The sequence below is a fragment of the Citrus sinensis genome, chromosome 6, assembly GCF_022201045.2.
Source record: "Citrus sinensis cultivar Valencia sweet orange chromosome 6, DVS_A1.0, whole genome shotgun sequence".
NCBI lineage: Eukaryota > Viridiplantae > Streptophyta > Magnoliopsida > Sapindales > Rutaceae > Citrus > Citrus sinensis.
This window is the reverse complement of record NC_068561.1, coordinates 19,115,418-19,138,420: the sequence shown is the minus strand read 5'-3', so window position 1 is coordinate 19,138,420 and position 23,003 is coordinate 19,115,418. Positions and strand designations below refer to the sequence as shown.

The window sequence follows — 23,003 nt, the reverse complement described above, 5'->3', positions numbered from 1 at the left end:
CGATTGAACTGTTAGAATACAACAATAAAATAATTGGGAAATAAGGCTCCGGTTTACATCTATAATAAATTACAAGAAAATCAAGAATTCTACCACCAAAAAAAAAAAAAGAAAAAAGAAAAAAGAATTCCACATTCATTCTCCTGTCCATTTTCAAATATATCATTATAGCGAATTTAATCAGTATCTACTCAGTGAATTTACATACTAATCCCACTATTCAGCAGGGCGTTAATCTCTCCAATTATGTTCACAGGTCTTCCATCAAACATGGATGAAAGTGTACCCTCGCATAACTTCTTAAGCTCCCTGGTTTTGTTAAGAGCTGCTTCCTGCAATTTAAAGAGCAGTTAATTAAAATTCTGCGAAAAAATTTTAACCACCAAATTATTGTTTTCAAGTATATACACTTTGTTGTTCTTTTTTTTTTTTCGCCCTCTTCCACACATACAAATTTTTCTGGTCATTTTAAGAGAGAAAGAGAGAGAGAGAGAGAGAGCAAGAAAACAAGCAAAGAGGACTATTGACCAGGCAAGATTTATAAACAAGTTAAATGCCTCGTTTTAGAAAAGTTTTTATGTGGGTGGTCACCAATATAAATGGGGTATGAAGAAAAGAAAATCGTGAAACCGAAAGTAATTGAAGTTTAGTTATCTAGTTTTGCTTTTATATTGGTCGGAGGAACACGCGTGAAAAATGATGAATGACACAAGATATGAAAGCAATTCTGATTTTACATTTTGCCAGGGAGCATATACCTAGTTTATCATATCAGATACAAACCTGCTTCGGCCAAGATGAAGATAAAGCATTTTGAAGCTCCATGCGTTTGGAAGCCAAGTCCTTCAAACCTTCTTTCAATTTCACTTCATGATGTTTCTTTGCTTCCAATGCAGTAACTAGTCTGTCTAGATATCTGTAATTCAGATCAAAACATAAATACAAACTAATAAAGTGAAAAACATGACTCCTTATAACATGAGCCAACACACTTAAAAACTCCTCTAGACTGCACTGGGGGGAAAAATCCAGTTAAAAAAAACTACAGTACTAAAATATGTATCGACAGTATGATCACAAAATTATTAAGACATACAGTGCATTCATCACAGAACAAAAGAGGCATTAAGGTTTGCGATTCAAAAACATTTTACATGGCTGGGATAGAGTTTGGATACTATCTCAACAAAACCAAGGAATGCAGCCTTTTTATTACAAACAAAATGTTAAATTATTTTAGGACCACATTTGAAAACTGTGTTTGAAAATACCCAACCACATGCATTTTTCGTATTTCTTGGTTTCAAAAACAAAGAATCTTATGCAGTTTGCAAACTAAATTGGTCCTAAGCTACCCAACTAAATTCTCTAGTACGGGCATTTCGCTAGTTACACTCGACTGAAAAGCAAGAATTTGATTGACTAGATGTTATTGTGCTAGGGGATTTCACTTGATAAGAAGTGGGAAATCAGCTAACTTCCAAATATTTATTGGAAGTCCATCTAAAAATAAACATTAAAAATTAAAAGAAATAGCTCAAACCCATCTAAATTATCTGCGGCACCTCTTGGAGTTGAGAATCATGATCAGGTCTCGAGTTTTCCTATTTGTCAGCAGGGAAATGGCCGAGGAAACATCAGATAACATTGTCTCAGTAGCATCAGGAGAATACTGCTGCAACACCAAGGGAGCAACTGATTGGACTTGATTACGCAAGGACAAAGTCTCCTCATTCCTTAACTCCACTAATCGCTGATTTAAGAATGCTTTGATCTGATAAGATAACAGCAAATCCAAGCATGAAATCTTGATTTAGGAATGCAGTGATGTATTGACAGAGTAAAAAAGTATTTGAGTCCATGCTGTTTGATTCTCTATTTCTTTACAGAGTGAGTTATAAGAATCGCCAAAAAGGGGGAAAGGGGAAAAACCAGTTACAGTGGTATGAGCTGATCAGATACATGATGCGTTCATTTATACCTCATACAAATCATCAAGAATCTTATTCCTGTACTCTGTCTCCAGTAGCTGGCTTCTGTCTTCACTGATTCCTGGGGATTGGGTTAAAATATCTGGAACAGATTTCTGATTTTCCATGCTGATATTTGGCGGATTAGCATCGTCAATCACATCAACTTGAGGAGTGTCAACACTAATATCCCATGATACCTCAGAAGCAGAAAGTGCAGCAGGCAAGGTATTGCCCTCTTTATTTGATGGAGTTTGATCAGTTTCCTGAGGACCCTCTAAGAACTCGCTAGCATTAACCATTTCATACGGACCTAAGCCATTGCCAGCATCTTCTGTTTCTTCCACAGTACCAATATCCCAATCAATCTGCGGACTGTCAACTGAAATATCCCAGTCAATGCTATCTCCAGCAGCTTTTGTGTCCTCTCCCACAATCTGATTATCATTAGAGCTTGATTGAACATCAACAGAACCAACGATCTCAGAAGCAGCAGAGACATTCATTGATGGGGGATTTTCACGAACGTCTTTCAAGTTCAGTAAGACAGCCACCGATTTCTGCAATCACATTTGAAGGCCAAATTATTGAAGAAAATCAAAATGACTTAAACCTCCATTTGGATATATTTTGTTCAGGACTAATGGTTGGGCATCGTGTGCCCACCATAATCAGTTGATAAATCAAATAACAATCATTGTCTTACACCCTTCTCCGCGTGAGTGTGAACGTCTCTGACAAAAGTGGAATAATACTCCATAGCCTGTGACATCGAATCACTACTTATGACTTCCAAAATCCTGCTAAATGTGCTTGGAAGCGAATTAGCAGTCTCCAATAGTTCATGCCTCACACTTTTTCCCTGCAAAGAGAGACAATTGTCCTTACAAAACATAGAGTAAACCAAAAAAAAAAAAAAATACAGATCAAACCAATTTCTCAACCACCAGTAACATGCTTATTGTAAGTTACCTGCAACCCAAGTTCTTGACAGGCCTCAACATATTTAGCTGCTGATAGAGCCACGCTTCTTTTTGTATCAGCCTCTTTGCGATCAAGTTCCGCTAGCTGTTGCTGCATCTTTTGCACTTGTTTCTTCTGAAATGGACTTCATATTTTTCAAACACTCCGTCAAGAAATTTTGTCTTATCAAATAGCAATACCTTAACTCCAATATTTATATCAAAAGAAGCTTAGTGTGATACACTCACATCTCATAGTTTACATTTTGAACCATAATCTGAGCAGCCTCACCGAGAAAAATATGATCTTTCTCATATGAACGCACAATTGCTTCCCAAGAACCCTGTTGAAAACATTCTGAATACATAAAACAAGTACCACACAAATGCAACTACAGCAACAGGTGAGAACCACAAAGAGAGAGAGAGAGAGAGAGAGAGCATAGTGTCTTACAGCAGCACCTGATAGTCGGCCAAATATATTCCGGCTTTCTGGGGTTGATTTCAGAAGTTTTTCACAAATTTTTTTGGCCTCCAAATAATCAATTCCTGGGAAAAAGAAAAAAAATTGCATTCATCATACAACCTCTTTTACTCCACAATTGCTATGAAATAGAATAACTAGCTGTCAAATACAAACTACAGTTCTGCTAGTGAAGCGCGCAGTTACAAACACACCCAAAGTAGGCAACAATAATAAAAGCCCAGAGATTGAAGAAACAAACCAATTGCAGCCCTGTTTGTAACTGCTGAGGTATTGATTTTTTTTTTTTCATGAAAAGGAAAACAAAAACCTTCTCTTTACCAATTAGGTCAATTAATTAAGATCCCAGAAAGAATTAAAAAAAAAACCGACAAGAGATAAAAAAAAAAAAAAAAAAGGTACCTTCAGGGTCAAGCGTATGGAAATAAGGATCAATATCTTTAGGAAGTGAGGGAAATTCCTTAGAAATTTTAGTTCTGATCACAGCCATTCGTTTTCTCCAATCAGACGGTATTCGCTTCCGATCAACCAACCATTCTTCACAATTCAAACAACAAGACAAAACAACCGCATTAACCCCCAGAAAATAAAAACTAAATTCCCCAAAAAATCGAAATAAATAAATCAATAATCAAAACTAGTGAGAAACAGCAAAGTAAGTAGTGGAATTGAAAAAGAGGGCGGGTGGTTTCGTTACCTCCGAGACGAGAGAATGTGATGTCGATGGGAAGATTTCGTATGTCTTCCTGGCTCTGCATGTTTCACTTCCCCCTTCCAGTGCCTGAACTGAGAAAGATCTTTCGTTATGTCTTCTTGGTTCGGTTTCGTATCGTTTGTTCTTTTTTGAGTTTCGGTCCTCCGTTCTCAAATTCTCTCCGCAGTCTGCTGCGTTTTTGTACCAGGTACAACTTGGTTCCGGGTTAACGGATCAAGCTCATAGCGGATCCGAGTTTCTAATTGGATAATCAATTTTATCATTAAGCTCCACACAAAGTTTTATATTTCACTTCAACAGACTATAATATCTAGTTTTATTAAATAAGTCATCATAATCAACATTTGTTTTCATTGAATATGTTGCAAAACCTACTTTTTTTTTTCCCTTTGAAAAACTGAAAGTAAAACATTAGCCTTTAAAAAAAAAATATTATTTGTTCATAAGAGCCTGATAATAGATTTTGAGAGTACGATAAAGAGGTAATTCATAAGTTAAAAAAGAAAAGAAATATATTGAATTATAAAATATAGATTATGTTCATAATCTAATGAAATTTTTTAGAATGAATCAAGTTACTGGGAAGATTTTGATAATTTAAAAAATAATAGTTAAAACTAGTATTTCAAAACATTTATAAAATAATTCCTTAAAGGTGATTTAAGATGAAATGTTATACAAAATTATTAAAAAATCTTTGCATAGATGTTGGACTATAACTCAAAATACCTAAACTTAGTGGGATTATTCGGTCAATATTTAACACCCGAAAGGCCCAAAACGGCGAAAAAGAAGAAGATCGGGGGGTCAAGTAGTCAATACGCATATTGCTAGAAACAAGTTCAATTACATCACGAGTTCAATGTCTGGTCTAAACTCCTCTCCTGCACTTCGAGCTGAAAATCGGCTTCTCCAAATTCAATCGTGATCAGGTATTTCTCCCTATTTAGCTCTTAAATATTTTTATTAATTTATTAAGTCGTTGAAAAATCCTTTTTTTTTATTAAATGCCTAGTTCAAATTAGATTTTGATCTGGGCACATTTCTAGGGTTTGCTTATACCGATTAGTTCAAATTAAATTACTTGGGATTTTTTTTGTTCTCAATGTTGATATATTCACGACATATTGTTTCGAATTTTTAAGGAAAGAGGCATTTTTCTTGGTTCGTTTAATTTGATTTAGGCGTTAGTTTTATTAGCATATTGTTGATGTTTCATTTGATTTCTGTGGTAAATGTATTCACTAAGCCATGTTACAATGATTTAGGCGTCCCTATGGTTAAATTGTTTCAATTGTTTTGTAAATGAATAAAATACTTATTTTGATTATTTTGTTGAAAAAAAAAATCTTTCATTTTAAATGTAAGTCTTAGCAAGAGGTTGGAATGTGATCTGATGGCTGGTTTATGATCTGTCTGTGAATTCAATTGGTACCCGGTTAGCAGAAAGCAATGGATCCTTCAGAGCTTAGGTATTTGGAGGATGAGGATACTCCGATGATGAAGACAATTAAGGGGGCAACTTTTGGTTTAGTTTCTGGAACTATATTTGGAACCGTCGTCGCTACTTGGCAAGACGTGCCTCGTGTGGAGAGAAGAGTTGCACTTCCGGGGTTGATAAGGACGCTGAAGATGATGGGTAATTATGGGATTACTTTTGCTGCAATTGGTGGAGTTTACATTGGTGTTGAGCAGCTAGTTCAGCATTACAGGATGAAGAGAGACTTTGTCAATGGAGCTGTTGGAGGTTTTGTTGCTGGGGCAACCGTTCTGGGCTACAAAGGTGATAATTCTTTCTTTAGGTGGTCAGCTTTTTCTTTTTGCTTTGATTCTTACTGTCAAGAATTTAATGAATTAGATACGAAAAGAGTAGTTAACCTAGTGTCCTTCTGGACTTGCATGGTTTACATTAATTTCCTCATTTTGGTGTTTTGGTTTGATGATTAGCTGTTGTCTAGAGAGATGTACATAACAAACATTAAATGCTTTCTTCCAGTTGACTAGCTGTTCTTGTTACATCAATTTCGTTGCAGTTTCTTGTATCTTTATTTGTATTTTTTTTTTCAGTTTTTGTATTTTTCTTGTGAGGAACATAAAATATAAAGTCACAACTAGCTGTTCTTGTTGAAATGCCAATGCTTGAGGCCAAGATCTGGTATGCAGAGTCTAAACTAAGATAAAAAATTGCCTCTGTTGATTAAGAGGTGCTGGTTAGATTTAGATTTCAATTTTTCTTCCTGGAATGATGTTTAATGTCACTAGATAACAACCTTTTTAGGTACTTGTTCCAAAATCGTGATTAATTTATCACGGAGTTGGCTATTATCACTTATCTCAAACTTTTGCTGTAATCCATTGGTTTGGGACCTTATCCTCGTGTCTTTCTCTTAGTTTCTGCCCATATTTTGAATCTTCAACATGTCAAAATGATTCCTTTAATTTTCACATCCACTCAAAAGCTTCAAATGTTGATGAACTAAAGGCAGAATTTTTCAGGCATATTACCTTGAAGATGCGGATCTAATTGCTTGGATGCTGATTAGTGAACATTGTTCCAACTAGGAGATGTTCCTACTTAGCTTCAAAACCTGTTTTGATATTACTTTCATGGAAAGGTTGTTTTATAGAGTTATAGGTCATAAAGATTGTTCATGATTTTTACCATTCCCCAGCACTTGATTGAACAGCGATTTCAATCACTAGTGCATATTAGCTGTCAATATTGTCCACTTTTTCATCAATATACATAGTATAATGGTTGATGTTCTCTCCATGTTGCAGGAAAGAGCATTTCATCAGCAATTTCTGCTGGTGCCGCACTGGCAGTTACTTCTTCTCTAATTGATGCTGGTGGTCAGACTACAAGAATAGACAATGGCAAGGAATATTACCCATATACCACCAAGAAAAGATCTACTGCTGATCAATAATTTCTCATTGCTAATGTTGAAAAAGAAGACGAGCAGCTTAATGAGACAGAATTAGTCACTGTTTTACTCCACTGGCTTTATGTTTGTTTCTAGAGATGTAAACATACTCTTGGGTGCTCTTTCATCATTATTCACTTGTAAGTTTTTGGATTCCAAATGGATGATTGCAATAAATATGCTTCGTCATTTTGTTGTTCTGTTAGATGTCATTTATTCTATTTGAGGCAGTTGCCATTCCTTGGTGACAATTTGAAATTTAAGAGAATTATCTTGGTTTGGTTACTTGCTCGAATACTTGGATTGAAGTTTTTTTTTTTTTTTCATTGTGCAATATTCTACTTAACATTGGAAATATATAAAGGTAATTGCAACAACTGTTGACTGATAATTATGATTATATATGAGTGACTGTAATTCCAATCAAATGGAGAAGAATTCAGTCCTAGCTTCTGAGCTACCACTCATCAAATAACTTGGAAAAACAGTTATAAAGCAGCAGCGTATATATAAAGCTATGATGGACGAATGATCCATAATTTCACTGAAGTAGCAGAAAGAAAACTGAAGAAGAATTGCTTCGACTGACTTGCAGATTATAATCGATAGAGAATTGAATTTGCAGGGAAGTGAGGAACTAGAATTGGTGTTTGAGTCTCTCAACGGATGAATTTTGGCTGCGCAGACTGAGTGAGCTCCTGCACTCCATCACTGGACACACGAGAAGGACGATGAATGCAGCGACATATGGATGAAAAGAACCCCATTTACTTGTATCATTCTCAATTATGATGCAAATTTTTTTTGTTGAACTGAGTACCTTCAACTTATAAAGATAGAATTTGGCAAGCAACTTTTTCTTTGTTAATTCTCGTGTTGGCTGACTAGTTTCTGATATATATTATTGATCCCAGCGCATAAAATTTAAGTAACTTGTCTGAAGAAAGCTTTGTTGAGAAAAGTTTAACGACTTAAACTTACGAGTCATCTGCGGTAAGAAAAATCTATCAGGCAAAAAAGTGAAAGACTTAAGACATTTAGATAAGAAGATAATTTCAGAGTGGTATGGAGTCGTTTATTTGTGGTCATTTTCAAAGCAGACGACCCTATGTTTTAAAATTTAGATTGTGAATTTATACGTACTACTTTTGGGGCCAAATCTACCTTTTTAAAAGGTGCTGGGAACTGTATATCACTATATCTAATCCGGTTGGAGAAGAAAAGTGGATTTAAGTGTCTAATTTGCATTTAAGCCAAACCATATGTAGTTTTGTGAAAAGGTCCTCCCTTTATGTTTTGATTGAACCAAGGAGCCTCGAAGAAATATATCCAACACTTATTTCCACGTGGCGGCAACCCATTGTCGCTACCGAATTTCGTGGGCTACCACCTCATAGCTGCTTTCCATTAACTACACTGTAGAGAAAGGGAAAGAGAGCGAGAAGAGAAAGCGCTAAAGAATTCTTCCAATGGCAGGGATTGGCGCTTCTTGTTCATTTCTTCCTTCACGGAGGTAACAAAAAATTTTCTTTCCATTTCAAAAGCCGAGAAAGTGTCACAGCATTGCTGAATTAATTTTTTTTCCCCTGCTTTGCATATTGGAGAAACTATAAAATGTTTAGTGCAAGCATTAGAAACTCAATTGCCTTGTTTTCTTCTCAGTTACTAAGTGTCAAGAACAGGTTTCATGAAGTAAGCACAAAATGTAAAATTTAGATTAAAATCTAAGCGGGATTGCAATTTCTATGAGTTGATAATGATTGGTCTCTTTGAATATTTGTGTATGCTGTTTGCTCATCAACGTTGAACAAATATTTTTGGAAATTTAATTTTTTCAGGCCTACCTTATTATGCTTTATGCAACTCTGATTCTGTGACTGTGCTTAATTTGTTGCTCTTTCAATGAGTTGATATTATTTTCTATTGAAATTGTTTTTGACCTTTCATTTGGTTGCTTAGAAAATGGGGAGAAAGAGAGTATATGAAAATCTATCTTGTACTTTGTTTAAGTTAGCCTCTAAAAATGGAAGTTCAAGCTCAAAAAATATATGTTTATCTTTTCAAAAGTTACATTTTGTGTTCAGTTTCTAAAATATGGTCATTTGACTAAGATAGACAGTCTGCTGTGATGATGTTGGTAACATATTTATATATATTGCTTAGAGACTTTATAACTCATCTGCTGGGAAACTAAAGTTGAATGGATTAAGAATGTGTTTACAGCAAATTGCGGACAACTTGGTTGCAATTTGAAACTCATCCTGGAAGAAAAGTGTCAGGAAAATCAATCTGCAGGAGAAATTTGAAGATTAGAGCTGATGTAAACTATGTAAATGCTGAAGAAGCAAAGAATCTTATAGCCGTGGAGCGTTATGCAGTTCTTGATGTTCGTGACAACTCTCAGTATAATCGTGCTCATATAAAATCATCTTATCATGTGCCTCTTTTTATTGAGAATCAAGACAATGACCTGGGTAATATATTTTTTCCTTCTACATCTTTTGTGTGTTGCTTATGTATGGCTTCTTGCACTTACTCAAAAATTATTTTGGTTTCTGTTGGCGCAGGGACAATTATAAAGAGGACTGTGCACAACAATTTTTCAGGGTTATTCTTCGGGCTTCCATTTACAAAACAGAATCCCGAATTCGTGCAATCAGTTAAGAGCCAGTTTTCTCCCGAAAGTAAACTGTTGGTTGTTTGCCAGGAAGGATTGAGGTCAGTTTTCATATTCAGCTGATCGTTTTAGTAGAGAGTAGGATTAGAGTTTTAGCAGCCATTTTAGAGGAAAGTTTCCGGGATGGGCAATGGTCACATTCAACTTCAAGAACTTCAGTACCGGGAGGATCATTGTCCTGTGTTGTATCTACAGTTGGATCATTCTTATAGTTGTCATCCTTCATCAGATTTTATTAATGTGATTCTGAGAAGCATTCTTTTCCATATTACTTCACACATAAGTTGGTCATTTTTGCTTGCAACCATTGATGGGATTTCGTTTCTTTTTTAATGTCAAGGTCTGCTGCTGCAGCCAATAAGTTAGAGGAGGCTGGTTTCCAAAACATAGCATGCATCACGTCAGGGCTTCAAACCGTGAAACCGGGTTAAAGCCCTTGCTCTTAACACTCCTTTTAAGACTAGCTCTTAGTAGTAAGCAAGCATACCAGAATTTTTTTTTTTGTTTTTTTTTTTCTGTTTTGTAGGTACATTCGATTCTGTAGGTTCCACCGAGCTGCAAGATGCTGGAAAAGCTGGTTTGGTTACAGTTCAAGGCAAGATTTCAGCTGTACTTGGAACTGTGCTTATCTGTAAGTCCATTACTCAATGAAACAACCACATTGTTCTGCACCTCAACTCTTTGATTGTATACTATATGCTCACTTAATCAAATGGGCAGGTGCATTTCTATTCATCACTTTCTTCCCAGAGCAAGCCGAGAAGTTGTTCCAGTTGTCCCCTGCGAGCTAGTTCTTAAGATCCCAGATTTTGTAGATCTTAATCCATGTGTAACTGTTGGAGAAATTGAGTTTTTGAAGAATTGCCAGCATGCTAGCCAAATGGCAAAGGGGGAGCAAAGTTTGTAAACATTTGTGAAGAACCTGAATTTTGCTGGCCACAAGACGAATGCACCAAGTTTCAGTGTAACCCTCGCAATTTTTTTTATTCTCGTAACAACTATATGAGTTGTAGAATAATCAATCCAATCAACCCCCACCAGAAATGCCATTAAATGACTAAATTGAGAACCAAACGAAGAATAATAGAATATGCTTCACATATAATTGATGAGATCAATGTTGTTACCTTATTGATGTTGTAAAGCAGTCATTTTCATAAGAAGGCGTTCAATATTTTAATTATTATTAACGAAATTAAAATAAGAAACTTTTCTCCTCTATATCTTCTTTGCGCAAATGCTATTAGCTTAAGCTACTTTCACAAATAAAACGTCATTTATTAGTGCTGGATTACCACGACATGTAAAATTTAATGCATAAATGCATGGATAATAAAATATCAAATTAATCCATTTCATTCGTTTCAAGACCGAAGAAACCTGTTTGGGGGAAAAAAAAAAAAAAAGTCTTATAAGCATGATTCACATTTATATAGTGTTTGAAAAGGGTAAATTTATCATGATTCACATTTATATAGTATTTGAAAAGGGTAAATTTATCATTTCACTCCAGAGGCTTGGTTGAGTATTTTTCAAACTATTCTACTTAGCTGCCCATCTCAGTTCGAATTATGAGTGTAGTAGGCGGACTCTGTCCTAAGTTAAAAATAAAAATAAAAATATATGGTATACGGAAAAAAAATAAATTTGGGAATTTACTTTTAAAAAATTATAAAATGGGCTTTAAGAAACCGACGCATGGGAAAATGGGCCGGGCGGGGGGAGTTGTAATTGAAAGAAATTAGAGGGGGCAAAATGATAAAATAAGTGATAGGCTGATTGTGAAGAAAACAGAGGGAGAGGATTGAGATGGCCCACGGGGGCGAAAGGTGTTTTGTATTGTTTCGTATATATATTTCGGTGGTGGGGAGCAAGTGCATAGGTTTTATTCTTAATTTTAAAACCCAATCTAATCTCAATCTCCTTCACAGTCTCTCCGGTAACTCTAAACCCAGATCAGTTTTCTTCTAATTCATTCAAAATAACCTAAAAGATTTAATTTTTAGCTAATTTTAGGGTTCTTTTTTGTTTTTGATTAATTAAAAAAGGAAGGAAGTTTGAGCTAATTTTCGATTTTTTTTTTTTAGATTCAGCAGCTGTTTAGTTCGCATGGCGTCTCCTCCCACCAAGGATGCTCCCGCTGGTAATTTAAAGCTTCATAATTAATAGGGTTTAGGCTTTTCTTTTAATTGATTGATTGATTGATTGAAATTATATGTTTTTTAATGTGTGATTGTAGATAAGAAAGCAGAAGGATCGACCCCTAAGTCAGAAGCAACTTCGGGGTCTGTTAGAGACTCATCTAGTTCGCCTTCCGGTGCTTCTGCTGCAAGTGCTTTTCCAGGAGTTGGTGGCGCTGCTCCAAATCCTTTTGATTTCTCCGCCATGAGTGGCCTTCTTAATGTATGCTTAGTGCTTTCTCTATTAATTTGATATATTGAATGATTGATTTGAACTTTTCATTTAGTGTTTTCTTGTGGCTTTGTTCATGATGTGGTGTTTGGGATTTTATTAAACTGTGGTGTGATAATTTAGGATCCGAGCATTAAGGAACTAGCTGAACAGATTGCGAAAGATCCAGCATTCAATTCCATGGCCGAGCAACTTCAGAAAACTTTGCATGGTGCAAATGCTGAGGAGAGTATTCCACAGTTTGACACAACACAGTATTACTCCACCATGCAACAGGTTATGCAGAATCCTCAGTTTATGACTATGGCTGAGCGCCTTGGTAATGCTTTAATGCAGGTATAGACATAGTGTTTTGCCTTGTTCTTGTGAAAAGGAAAATATTAATGATGTTATTGGTGTGCGATTCTTATTGTGGCCATAATCTATGTTTGATCTTTAAGGACCCATCAATGTCTCATATGCTGGAGAGTTTGACAAACCCTACAAAAAAAGACCAGATCGAGGAAAGAATGGCAAAAATCAAGGAAGATCCCTCTTTGAAGCCTATTTTGGATGAGATAGAGTCTGGTGGACCATCTGCTATGATGAAGTGAGTAACTGAAATGCTGTGATATATTATTTGATATAAGCTTGTTTGTAGGTTTTGTACCATTTCTCTTTAAGCTCTTGGTCAACATTTGTGCATTCATTTGTTATACTGCATCTGACTGAGTAATGGAGAATGAATTGTCTTCTCACAGGTACTGGAATGATAAAGATGTTTTGCAGAAATTGGGTGAAGCAATGGGTCTTGCAGTTGGTGGGGATGCGACCACTTCTGCTGATAATGCGGGGGCAGATGAAGCGGGAAATGAGGATGAGTCAATTGTTCATCACACTGCCAGTGTTGGTGATGCTGAGGTATGGCTCAACTTACTTTTATCCTCCTTTATTCTTATTTATCTCAATGAAGTGATCTTTTCTTTCTGGCTCACATGACATATTAATGTTTGTAATATTTAAATTGCCCCTATATTGATTTTCTATTTAACTGAGGGATTGGTTTGCCAACATCATGAAAATATCTTAAATGCATGTCGTTTGGTCTTTTTTGTTTCTTTCTCTCTCTCTCTCTCTCTCTCTCTCTCTCTCTCTAGTTGAGTTCATCAGAGAAATGGCCTATTTCATTAACGTTAAAGTACATATGAAAGCACTTTATGAAACAAAATGTAACAATTTAGCTTTCATGATACATCTAAATGCACCTTCTTGACCGGAGATTCTTTTGTGTATTTTTTTACCTCCTCCTGTTTTGACATTGCACTTGGCTTAAGTATTAAACCTGCTGGTGACGGAATGGAGAATATGTATCATCTGATATTATCTATCCATCTTTGACATTAAGGTCAGGTTTATGTCCTCCCCCTCAATTGTAGTTGAGAGTTTCTGGCGTGTGATTGTTCTGCTTATTGAATCAAGCAAAAATAGAACTTGTACATTTTTTTTTCACTATTATTTATCAGAAATTCTTGTTTCCAGGTTTATTTCCAGTTTTATGTTGTGCTGATGCTATTGGATTTAGTGTGTACATTTGATGCAATGTACTTTATTTAAGTATCTTGCTAAAAATTTAATTTCTTTGTACTCTTCTTCAATTAGGGTTTGAAAAATGCATTGGCAGCTGGTGCTGATAAAGATGAGGAAGATTCAGAAGGAAGGACAGCATTGCATTTTGCCTGCGGATATGGTGAGGTAAAGCAATCTGAACCTTACCTGTCCTTACTTATTTTTCTTGTTCCTTTTTGTTTGAGTTTTGAAGGTAGGGTGTATGATTTGGATACAATTAAATATTACTTAGCGTTTTGTGTTTTTGGTTATTTACTTGAGGAAGTGCTAATTCTGCTTTATGGTTTAAGAATTTTATCCATAAAGGATTCTGTTTGCTGGAGACGCTGCATGCATGTTTGTATCGCATTTGTAAACTAACATAATGCTGTTGTTAGTGGTTAAAAAATTTTATGTGATATTGCATAATAGTAACTTATTTGTCACTGGATGGGAAGCTGTTTTCTGTTATTTTTTGTTCTTTAGCTAGCTTGAGTCTTTGTGGACTGCTGGTCCACCTTATAATTTCCATATTCTTAGTAATATTTATTAATTCTTATTTTAAAAAAAAGGTTGGCAACTAGAGACCATATTTAACTTCAAATCTCAGGAGTCCTGAACATAGATGTAAAGGTTTATTTGTGTTTCGTACCATATTAATGAAATATTGGCATGTGGTTAAAGAAAGCACCTAAGTTTTCGGTTTTGCCTGGCCTATCAAATCACTGAGGTGGGAAGATTAGTGGTTTGATTGCCGGCCAATATGTCTACTCTCTATTACCTGCCTGCCTGGTGGTTTCGTATTTCAAATGTTGCATGTATTCTCCACCATGTATCAGTACGTGCAGTGTGGACAGATTCATTCCCAATTGGGAGAAACACTAACCTGAAATATAATTGCTGCATCTGTAAATTAGAGCATCTCCAAAAGACTTTTTAGATTTTACTCTTCAAATATCAATTTGCTTGATGATGTGGCATATAAGTGGATAGAAAAATACAATCTCCGCCAAAAGACTCATTAAATAAGAATAAGTTAACATTATTTTAATCAAATCTTTCCACTATTAAATTGAATTGTTGTTATGTTTTTTAAAGGAAACATAAATGATAATTATTGCAGTCTTATATTTTCAATAAATAATAATAAAATATTAATAGAAGAGGGAGAAACTCACTCGGCAATATTAAAGAGTGAGAAATAAATCTTATTTGAAGAATCTAAATTAACGTGTCTTTTGAAGTGTTTAATAATGATATGACTCTTCAAATAAGATGTAGAATTTTATTTGAAGAGTCTTTTGGAGACGCTCTTAGGCATTCTATAGTCCAGCCAATAAAGCCAATGGAAAACTAGTATTTGTGCTGATCGGGGCTTCCTAGAGACAGTTTGAGCTAACTTCTATGTTTTGTGGGATCAATTGTTCATCCTCTGGGGATATTTGTGGTCACTTTCAAATTAGTTTTTTAATGAAAACTTCATTGGCAAATTGGACAAGCTTTATGACATGGAGTTAAGCAAATGCACTTGAATGTTTTCAGGTGAAGTGTGCTCAAATCCTACTTGAGGCCGGAGCAAATGTGGATGCCTTGGATAAGAACAAGAACACTGCCCTACATTATGCAGCCGGATATGGCAGGAAGGAATGTGTAGCCCTTCTGTTGGAGAACGGTGCTGCTGTGTAAGCCAACACCCCCTATACTGTTTAACACCCGTCTCTCTTTTATAGCATTTTTAAATCGCTATATGATTAATTCTTTCTACTATAATTATCTTCTGTTACCACAGAACTCTGCAGAACATGGACGGCAAGACTCCCATAGATGTTGCCAAGCTCAATAGCCAACATGACGTGCTAAAGCTTTTGGAGAAGGATGCTTTCCTGTAAACTATAGGATTGTTGGGAAGTCAGCATCTGAATGGTGGATTTCGGCAATTTTATAGGCATTTCAGTGTGTTGGATGAATCTACTCCGGTTAGGCATTAGGTTGTCATCACGACTTGATGCTTTTGTCAATGCTCTGTTTGTTGCTGTCTGATTGCGACCATTAAAATTTTATATCATAAACAATCTCTTCCCCTGAATGAGTTATCTGTGGGGAATGTTAGTGTCTTAGTTTCTTTAATTACAGTTATGATACATTTGTGTCCTTTTAAAAATTATTGCTTCATTATGTCAAATATGCAATTTTTTAAGGGTATCCGTGTTATAGATGGGAAAAAGTTCCCCCCCCCCCCCCCCCTCCCCCCACCCAAATATCTATGATCTTTTATAAGTTTTCAGCAATACCAAAAGAAAAGCCAAATAAAATGTGATCTTATTGCAGGTATTTGCTGGCAATTTAGATATTAATAAAGCTAAACTAATGCACGTGCCATCTGTGTGTACTGACAGTATTGGTTGCACCCTTCCCTTGATACTGTGAAACTGAGCTTGTGTTGCCCAATTCAATTTTTACAATTTAGTTATGTAATCTATCATCTTTATCAATGGGCATTCCTTCTATGAGCTCAATTCAATTGTGACACTCTTTTCTTCGAAAATAGCAAGAACGAGTATTAACCTTTATGCATAATTTTTTTTTTCAAAAAAAAATAAAAAATTGGCTCCTCTATTTTTTCCCTCAATATTACATCCTGCTGTTGTACATTCACGCGCATTGATTAAGGACAAAGGATTTTTAAATTATATTTATTGTTATGAAATGTCATATATAATCTTAACCACTGGTTTCCTATTTGATACAATTGTGTAGGGTTGTTAAAGATAATAAATATTAGGTTTTATATAATTAACCATTGGGTTATAAAAGGTTTTTACCTTTAATCAATTTAACCGAGATAATGGGATTTTCTCACCCACAAAGCTTGTTTCATTCACGTTGTTTATGATGAAGTATGAAGACTGTGAAGTTTGAACTTTAGATACTTAGTCAACTTGTAGAAAAATAAAAATTGTGAAAAAAAAAAAAAGCAAGAAGGAAGAGTGAAAGAGTGGACAACGAACTTAACGGTATAAAAAAGTGACATTTTATCCCATTTTCATAAACTCTGGCTTCGCTGGGGCAATAGGAGGCATATGGGGTTCACATGCCAATTGCTGATATAGCCAGCAAGCAAAGAATAAGATGCCAAAAAATTATTTTACTCATCATTAAATATATAATCAATAAATAATATAGGACAAGCAATTTCAAGTGGTATCTTGTTTGTCACATCAATTACTTCAAACTAGTATTATACTGTACAGTCTGTTGCTTGCTGGTTCTTTTGCTTCAATTGACATCAATCATTTGTTAATAATTTAAAATTTTCAATTTGCCACTCTCTTAATAAGCTTTGCAGTGTCACTCTCAGGCTCAGCACATTGGAGGAAGAGTTTTGTTAACAATGGAGGCGCAGAAGCAGAAGGAGAGCAAATCATCATCATCGTCAGTATCAAATGTGGGAGCCTGGGGAATGAACATTGTCAGCTCTGTTGGCATTATCATGGCTAACAAGCAGCTCATGTCTCCTAGTGGTCTTGGCTTTGGCTTCGGTCGGTTACTTCTTTTTGTTTTTCTTCATTAATTTATTGATCTCAAACATTTCAATCTGATCTGAGTAGTCAATCAATCGATCCTTTTAGTTGCTGTTTTTGTAGAACTAAAAGTGAGTTAATCTGCAGCTACAACTTTAACCGGGTTTCATTTTGCTGTTACTGCACTTGTTGGTTTGGTGTCTAACGCTACTGGTTACTCTAACTCTGCATCAATACATGTCCCTTTTTGGGAACTTTTTTGGTTCTCAATCGTTGCCAATACATCAATCACCGGAATGAACTTCAGCCTCATGCTCAATTCTGTAGGATTTTATCAGGTACAATCTTCTATTTTTAACTGTGCTCTGAGGGCACATGTTTAGCGGATCCTTTTACATCATCATAATTGTGCTGCAGATTTCAAAGTTAAGCATGATTCCGGTGGTTTGTGTGATGGAATGGATTCTCCATGGGAAAAAGTATTGTAGAGAAGTGAAGATGGCTGTGGTGGTGGTGGTTGTTGGCGTAGGAGTCTGCACAGTGACTGACGTTAAGGTTAATGCCAAAGGGTTTATCTGTGCTTGTGTTGCAGTCTTCTCTACATCCTTACAGCAGATTGTAAGCGTCATCTTCTTTCTCTTATCGTATGGACAGTAATTGTTTCCAGCTGATGGCAGAAATATCAAACATTTGATAAAATTTGCTAGGATATGAAGCCTTTAGTTGTTCGAATTCACCATTGCTATAGCATGACTTCAAATACTGTAAAATGAACTCATTATGCTTTGCGTATATAAGTTCCTGGAGTTCAGAGCCAAAGATTCAATTATCAGCCATTGAATTTTGTTTGTCGTTACTTTTTTTGAACAGTCAATAGGTTCCTTACAGAAGAAGTACTCCGTTGGTTCATTTGAATTGCTTAGCAAGACAGCTCCAATACAAGCAGTCTCCCTTCTTGTCTTCGGTCCATTCATTGATTACTATCTCAGCGGCAAACTTCTGTCAAATTATCGTTTCTCTTCCAGTGCATTTGTAAGTATTTCTTATACATCATTAACGAATCCATTTACTGTGATTGATGCATAGATCTTACTAAATCAATTATTGCAATTCGTGCAGCTTTTCATACTTCTTTCGTGCTCGTTAGCTGTATTCTGCAATGTGAGCCAGTATCTCTGCATTGGACGTTTCTCGGCAGTAACTTTCCAAGTTTTAGGCCACATGAAAACAGTTTGTATCTTAACGTTAGGATGGCTGCTTTTTGATTCTCAGCTGACAGTGAAAAACATATTAGGGATGACGGTAGCTGTTCTTGGCATGATAGTATACAGTTGGGCAATCGAGGCTGAGAAAAGGAAACCCGATTCCAAGACCATCGGTCATACAAAAAACAACCTTTTGGAAGAGCATGTGGAATTGTTGAAGCAGAGAATTGAAGAATCCCCAGCAAAGGATGTTGAGCTTGGCCAGGCGAAATAAAATTTGTGTCACTTTAACATCATTCTTTCTATTTATCTGCCACAGCAAGATGTAACATACATGGCTATAGCAAGATGCAGTAACCATCATTGTTTAAGAACTTACCACTCTGGAAAAATAAGAATCATTTATCTGCAAACTGTTGATTTTTTTGAAAATTTCGCGTAGTTTTTATCTTCGGAGCGATGCATTTAAGCTAAAATTTCCTCGTAAGTCATAACCATTCTCATTCAAGGCTCCAGAAAACTCTTAAATCAAATCACTAGTACAACATATGATGCCATACTATTTTCTTATCGAAATGGTACTATAGGGCCAAAATTAAGAGGTTTTCGCGGTGTTTACGTCACAAATATTCCAGTTGGAAAAATGCCTGAATACTGTCAATAATAATTTGAACAGCTGAACCCATCACACTACAAAAGTCACAGTTGAGATTAATATGAACAAACCCATCACTTCATAAGTTGGCTCTGCAGTTGGCCTTGTGTAATCCTATATTTTAACATTCACATACTCATTTGGGTTCTCGGCATTTCCTGCATATGAATTTGTCCAGATTAATTCACAACATCATTGTTAAGAAAGTATTGTAATAATGTTAATTGGAGTATCATATGTAGCATGACACAGACCAGCAACTAGAAGTTTACGCTGCAAAATGGGAAAAGTAGTAGTGATTTGTTCGAAATTTGAAGTTTCCGCAGAATAGACTGAACTCCCACCAAATCTTACCCCTAAAACAAAAAATTAGAAAATAATCAGTATATGTGATTAAGGATAAGTAATCACATAACCGGATTAAAAGTTCTATAAAATAAACTAACCATTTTCATAAGAAACAAGTAATATCAATCCAATTGTCAGTAAAGCTACAATCAAGAACAAACTTCTCATCATCTTCATACGAAATCAATATAATTGCACAGAATTAATAATGACACTTCAATTTTCCATCCAATGAATAAAAGTATAGTACATAAAAGCAAAAAGTGTTGAGTATTTATAGACTGTATGTCCTTGTTTATACAGTCTCTAAAGAGTAAGAAAAAATATTGTTATAAGGGAAGTTCCAACTGATCAATAAATTTGAATAAAGTTCTATTTTAAGGTGTGATGATAACAAATAAAGATATTCACACCATTGCTTAGAACTTATACACCATTTTTTCCTTTTACAATATAATTAAGAAGGCTTGAAAAATACCTACAATTAATCTTATCTCTTGATCAATTATAAAAATCTAAAAAAACAGTCATAAATTATTTTATCTAGGCATACGGTACCCACGCATTCTACCATTGTTTATCATATTGCAATTTCACTTTTCCTATGTGATAATTGCAAAAATAAACAATGCAGTTAATTTCTTCGTACTTAAGTCTCTATCAATTGTTCTCAACTTGGGCAAGAGTGTCTGCGCAGCTTAAGTTCCATGATCCAACAATCTGAGCTCTAATCATGGATCCAAATAATCCGAACTCGAGGATTTCACTATCATCGAGAATTATATCTGAAAGAGATCAATAAATCCATAAAATAACTTAATAACTTGAAATAAAAATTATAACCGAATTTTGTTGTTATGTTTCTTGTTTATGAGAATTTACTCTTTTACTCTAAAATTCATTTTCCCCTTCCCCAAGTAATTAAATAAAAATATTAACATATGTTGTTGAAAAGCAGAGTCCGCAATCATGTTAATAACTTTAATTAGCCGACTTAACTCTAACGGTCACCGGGCCAGTTAGTTTTTTATTAGCGCCAAAATCTTTAACTGTGTTGAGGTTTCCTAATTGATATAGGATGCAACTAACTTGTTGAATTCTTTTATCATAGGGAAAAAGAATTTGAAAAATTCGATCTCCTATAAGTAGATTTCCTAATCAACCAAGTACTCAATATTCACTTTGCTCGCTCTGTTAGTGGTTTGATTTCTTTCATTGCCCATTCCTTCATCGTTCATTCAGCCCCCCAAAAACAAGAAATGAACATAAAAAATCAAGAAAGCAAGCATCATTCATCCATTTTTGATTGAGTTTATTATCATGGGTTTGTTAAGAAACCAAATAAAGGACCGTGTAAGTGTTGAATCAAAGAAATTCAAGGCGCTGCCATCAAGAACTATCAAGAAGAGAAAATTTGACGGAGAGGACCAAGCTGCGTTTCCTTTCATGAAGAAACCTCTAAGAGAACCTCAGCCTCCTAAACAAGGAGGAAAGAGTGCGTCAGCTGTGGAGAAAGTGCTATGATGCTACACGTACACTGATCCGTGAACGTCTTGTAGAGGCATTTTCTGAAGTTGCTGGCGAGGTTGAAGATATGGAGAAGAAGGAGCAAGTTAGTGCTTGTGACCCTGCTGGGGTAGCCGTTTCGGTTGAATCTGTGCTGTACAAGAACATGGGTCCTTCCAAGGGGGCTAAGGCGGCAGTTCGGTATAGAGCAATCTTGTTCAATGTTGAGGATCCGAAAAATCCTGATTTCAGGAGAAAGCTTCTTCTTGGAGAGATGAAGCCTGAGACACTGGTCACAATGCTCCCTGAAGAGATGGCCAGTGATGCACGACAGAGTCAGAATAAACAAATCATAGAGGATGTTTTAGCCAAGATTCCGGATCACTCTGCTGTTGATGAAAAGGAATCAGAATGTGACGCACAATGATTTTGGTTCGCATCATGTTTTTTAATACTGTACTGTTTGATTTTCAAATATTTTACACTGAGATTATGATACTTTCATTACTTCATTAATACTATTAAATGTTGTCTCACATCATTCAATTTTTTCCTCCCATAGATGCGCTTGTATTTGAATAAACAAAATTTCATATTGCTTAAATTGATGCATATAGATTTTTGTTGCCCCAAAATGACCATCTGGGCTAGCTGATGTTGCAGCCATTCACCAGTAAATATTACATTTGAAAAATATGGACTTTTATTTGCAAATAAGCTTATTTCGTAGGCTTGCTTTAATGAATGTATTATAAGAAATTAGGAATGTTGATCAATCCATTTACACTGCTCTGAAAGATTCCAAAACTGCTTCAGCTATGGCTACTCTCTTCTTTACATCTTCATCATGCTTCTTTAATGAGACCCCATTTCGAGTACCCTCTTAGTTGATTGGCTGTAAACCATCTAACTAAATAACAACACTTGTACATTCCAAAAGAAAGAAATATGAATGCACAAACAACTTAATCGTTCATTCATTTTTTATCATAACATATACAAGGATGTTTCTTAATATACAAGAAAAGTCCAGTACTTCTTATAGCTGTCAGTCCATCCTATGGTTAATGGTAAATTGATCTAAGGGCTTGCTATGTGTAGTCCTTTAAAAATGACAGCTCTCATTTGTCTTGTTACCCTCCTTGAGCTTATCCATGATGATGTAGGGAATTCCCGCTACGTGCTGTGTCATCTGAACAGATCATCAGCAAGTGCTGGCTCATGCCAAGTCATTGACAGATATGAGAGATGTGACGAGTGCTGGGGCAAGGATCCTCATTGAGACCTTTAATCAAACACTTTATTGAATACATCAAACACTTTGTTGAATACATCAAACACCTTGTGCAGTAACATTTCAAGTGAATGTTAACCAACCAAAATCACACATACATTGCATGTCAAAGCTGGCTTTATAGAGTTGCTGTCATGATTACATACAATACACTTCTTAATTATTACTTTTTCGAAATAACGATACTGAGAAATAAAGATTGTGGGAAGTACGACATCCACGGATTTTCAAGTAGGCTTTGTGCGTACCATCAAACACCAAGATTTATATCTCAAATTTGGATTTTTTTGGGGCAAAACTCAAGCTTCACTTGAAACAATTTAGAAAGGTACTTTGAAGATGATTAAGCTCAACCAAGTACTTTAAGTGGACTAATAACAGTTGGTTTCTGAACAACAAGCCGCAGTAGAAACTCAAAATTAGTACCCCATTTCACAGGCGTGTAAGGAGATTAAAAAAAAAAAGATAAGAATTTACATTTCTGAAGACAAGATAAGAGTAAAGAGAAATAGCTAACCATCAACTTGTGAAGCAAGCAAGCCCCCAAGGCCGTGGTCGGGTTGGTAACAGCATCAAGCTTGTAGCAGCTGACGCCCGGGTTCGAGTCGTGGGGGTAGTAAGGGAGAAAAAATAAAAAATGTATTTGGGCTTTGTCCACCCCCTTACTTTAAAAAAAAACTTGTGAAGCAAGCAAAATATATTGCTCAATTTATTCGCATAGTTTACAACTAAAATTTGATGCA

At 35.6% G+C, this 23,003-nt stretch overlaps 6 protein-coding genes across 8 annotated transcripts; 5 read left to right on the top strand and 1 right to left on the bottom strand.

Moving 5' to 3' along the window:
* Window positions 1-9: 9 nt before the first annotated feature.
* LOC102611165 (CDK5RAP3-like protein) lies at window positions 10-4,303 on the bottom strand. 2 transcript variants are annotated; one of them, XM_006492828.4, is made up of 10 exons: window positions 4,114-4,302; window positions 3,819-3,953; window positions 3,387-3,481; window positions 3,182-3,276; window positions 2,943-3,078; window positions 2,677-2,832; window positions 1,982-2,530; window positions 1,566-1,774; window positions 784-916; window positions 10-332 (listed from the first exon to the last, which is right to left on the bottom strand). In XM_006492828.4, the coding sequence occupies exons 1-10, from the start codon at window positions 4,172-4,174 to the stop codon at window positions 201-203; spliced, it is 1,701 nt and encodes a 566-aa protein (XP_006492891.1). In that variant the 5' UTR covers window positions 4,175-4,302; the 3' UTR covers window positions 10-200. The 2 variants fall into 2 exon arrangements, with proteins under 2 accessions (XP_006492891.1, XP_024949052.1); XM_025093284.2 differs by having other exon boundaries at window positions 112-332; window positions 759-916; window positions 4,114-4,303.
* Window positions 4,304-4,898: 595 nt separating this feature from the next.
* LOC102611647 (outer envelope pore protein 16-3, chloroplastic/mitochondrial) lies at window positions 4,899-7,247 on the top strand. 2 transcript variants are annotated; one of them, XM_006492830.4, is made up of 3 exons: window positions 4,899-5,063; window positions 5,578-5,914; window positions 6,913-7,247. In XM_006492830.4, the coding sequence occupies exons 2-3, from the start codon at window positions 5,584-5,586 to the stop codon at window positions 7,059-7,061; spliced, it is 480 nt and encodes a 159-aa protein (XP_006492893.1). In that variant the 5' UTR covers window positions 4,899-5,063; window positions 5,578-5,583; the 3' UTR covers window positions 7,062-7,247. The 2 variants fall into 2 exon arrangements, with proteins under 2 accessions (XP_006492893.1, XP_006492894.1); XM_006492831.4 differs by having other exon boundaries at window positions 4,935-5,063; window positions 5,575-5,914.
* Window positions 7,248-8,461: 1,214 nt separating this feature from the next.
* LOC102612133 (rhodanese-like domain-containing protein 9, chloroplastic) lies at window positions 8,462-10,703 on the top strand. The gene is made up of 6 exons (XM_006492832.4): window positions 8,462-8,571; window positions 9,282-9,532; window positions 9,626-9,776; window positions 10,076-10,161; window positions 10,262-10,366; window positions 10,456-10,703. The coding sequence occupies exons 1-6, from the start codon at window positions 8,528-8,530 to the stop codon at window positions 10,524-10,526; spliced, it is 708 nt and encodes a 235-aa protein (XP_006492895.1). The 5' UTR covers window positions 8,462-8,527; the 3' UTR covers window positions 10,527-10,703.
* Window positions 10,704-11,528: 825 nt separating this feature from the next.
* On the top strand, window positions 11,529-15,928 carry LOC102612434 (ankyrin repeat domain-containing protein 2B-like). Its single transcript, XM_006492833.3, has 9 exons — window positions 11,529-11,674; window positions 11,823-11,878; window positions 11,975-12,138; window positions 12,271-12,483; window positions 12,588-12,736; window positions 12,888-13,047; window positions 13,786-13,878; window positions 15,274-15,413; window positions 15,521-15,928. Exons 2-9 carry the CDS (start codon window positions 11,845-11,847, stop codon window positions 15,618-15,620), a joined length of 1,053 nt encoding a protein of 350 aa, XP_006492896.1. The 5' UTR covers window positions 11,529-11,674; window positions 11,823-11,844; the 3' UTR covers window positions 15,621-15,928.
* A 504-nt stretch (window positions 15,929-16,432) lies between these two features.
* Window positions 16,433-18,888, top strand: LOC102612736 (UDP-rhamnose/UDP-galactose transporter 2-like). The gene is made up of 5 exons (XM_006492834.4): window positions 16,433-17,270; window positions 17,400-17,590; window positions 17,670-17,870; window positions 18,123-18,284; window positions 18,372-18,888. Exons 1-5 carry the CDS (start codon window positions 17,123-17,125, stop codon window positions 18,729-18,731), a joined length of 1,062 nt encoding a protein of 353 aa, XP_006492897.1. The 5' UTR covers window positions 16,433-17,122; the 3' UTR covers window positions 18,732-18,888.
* A 1,892-nt stretch (window positions 18,889-20,780) lies between these two features.
* Window positions 20,781-21,393, top strand: LOC107174467 (transcription elongation factor TFIIS-like). The gene is made up of 2 exons (XM_015525392.2): window positions 20,781-20,955; window positions 21,020-21,393. Exons 1-2 carry the CDS (start codon window positions 20,781-20,783, stop codon window positions 21,391-21,393), a joined length of 549 nt encoding a protein of 182 aa, XP_015380878.2.
* Window positions 21,394-23,003: the final 1,610 nt, after the last annotated feature.

Excerpts from the sequence above, each read along its gene's own strand:
- LOC102611165 (XM_006492828.4), bottom strand. The coding sequence starts at position 4,174 with ATGCAGAGCCAGGAAGACATACGAAATCTTCCCATCGACATCACATTC. Across the intron at positions 3,079-3,181 it reads CAAAATGTAAACTATGAGAT|TCCATTTCAGAAGAAACAAG; the intron begins GTGAGTGTATCA and ends AAAAATATGAAG. Across the intron at positions 2,531-2,676 it reads ACACTCACGCGGAGAAGGGT|AAATCGGTGGCTGTCTTACT; the intron begins GTAAGACAATGA and ends ATGTGATTGCAG.
- LOC102611647 (XM_006492830.4), top strand. The coding sequence starts at position 5,584 with ATGGATCCTTCAGAGCTTAGGTATTTGGAGGATGAGGATACTCCGATG. Across the intron at positions 5,915-6,912 it reads AACCGTTCTGGGCTACAAAG|GAAAGAGCATTTCATCAGCA; the intron begins GTGATAATTCTT and ends TCCATGTTGCAG.
- LOC102612133 (XM_006492832.4), top strand. The coding sequence starts at position 8,528 with ATGGCAGGGATTGGCGCTTCTTGTTCATTTCTTCCTTCACGGAG. Across the intron at positions 10,162-10,261 it reads GCTTCAAACCGTGAAACCGG|GTACATTCGATTCTGTAGGT; the intron begins GTTAAAGCCCTT and ends TCTGTTTTGTAG. Across the intron at positions 10,367-10,455 it reads ACTTGGAACTGTGCTTATCT|GTGCATTTCTATTCATCACT; the intron begins GTAAGTCCATTA and ends TCAAATGGGCAG.
- LOC102612434 (XM_006492833.3), top strand. The coding sequence starts at position 11,845 with ATGGCGTCTCCTCCCACCAAGGATGCTCCCGCTG. Across the intron at positions 12,484-12,587 it reads TTGGTAATGCTTTAATGCAG|GACCCATCAATGTCTCATAT; the intron begins GTATAGACATAG and ends TTGATCTTTAAG. Across the intron at positions 15,414-15,520 it reads TTGGAGAACGGTGCTGCTGT|AACTCTGCAGAACATGGACG; the intron begins GTAAGCCAACAC and ends CTGTTACCACAG.
- LOC102612736 (XM_006492834.4), top strand. The coding sequence starts at position 17,123 with ATGGAGGCGCAGAAGCAGAAGGAGAGCAAATCATCATCATCGTCAGTA. Across the intron at positions 17,871-18,122 it reads CTACATCCTTACAGCAGATT|TCAATAGGTTCCTTACAGAA; the intron begins GTAAGCGTCATC and ends TTTTTTGAACAG. Across the intron at positions 18,285-18,371 it reads GTTTCTCTTCCAGTGCATTT|CTTTTCATACTTCTTTCGTG; the intron begins GTAAGTATTTCT and ends CAATTCGTGCAG.
- LOC107174467 (XM_015525392.2), top strand. The coding sequence starts at position 20,781 with ATGGGTTTGTTAAGAAACCAAATAAAGGACCGTGTAAGTGTTGAATCA. Across the intron at positions 20,956-21,019 it reads TCCTAAACAAGGAGGAAAGA|AGGCATTTTCTGAAGTTGCT; the intron begins GTGCGTCAGCTG and ends AACGTCTTGTAG.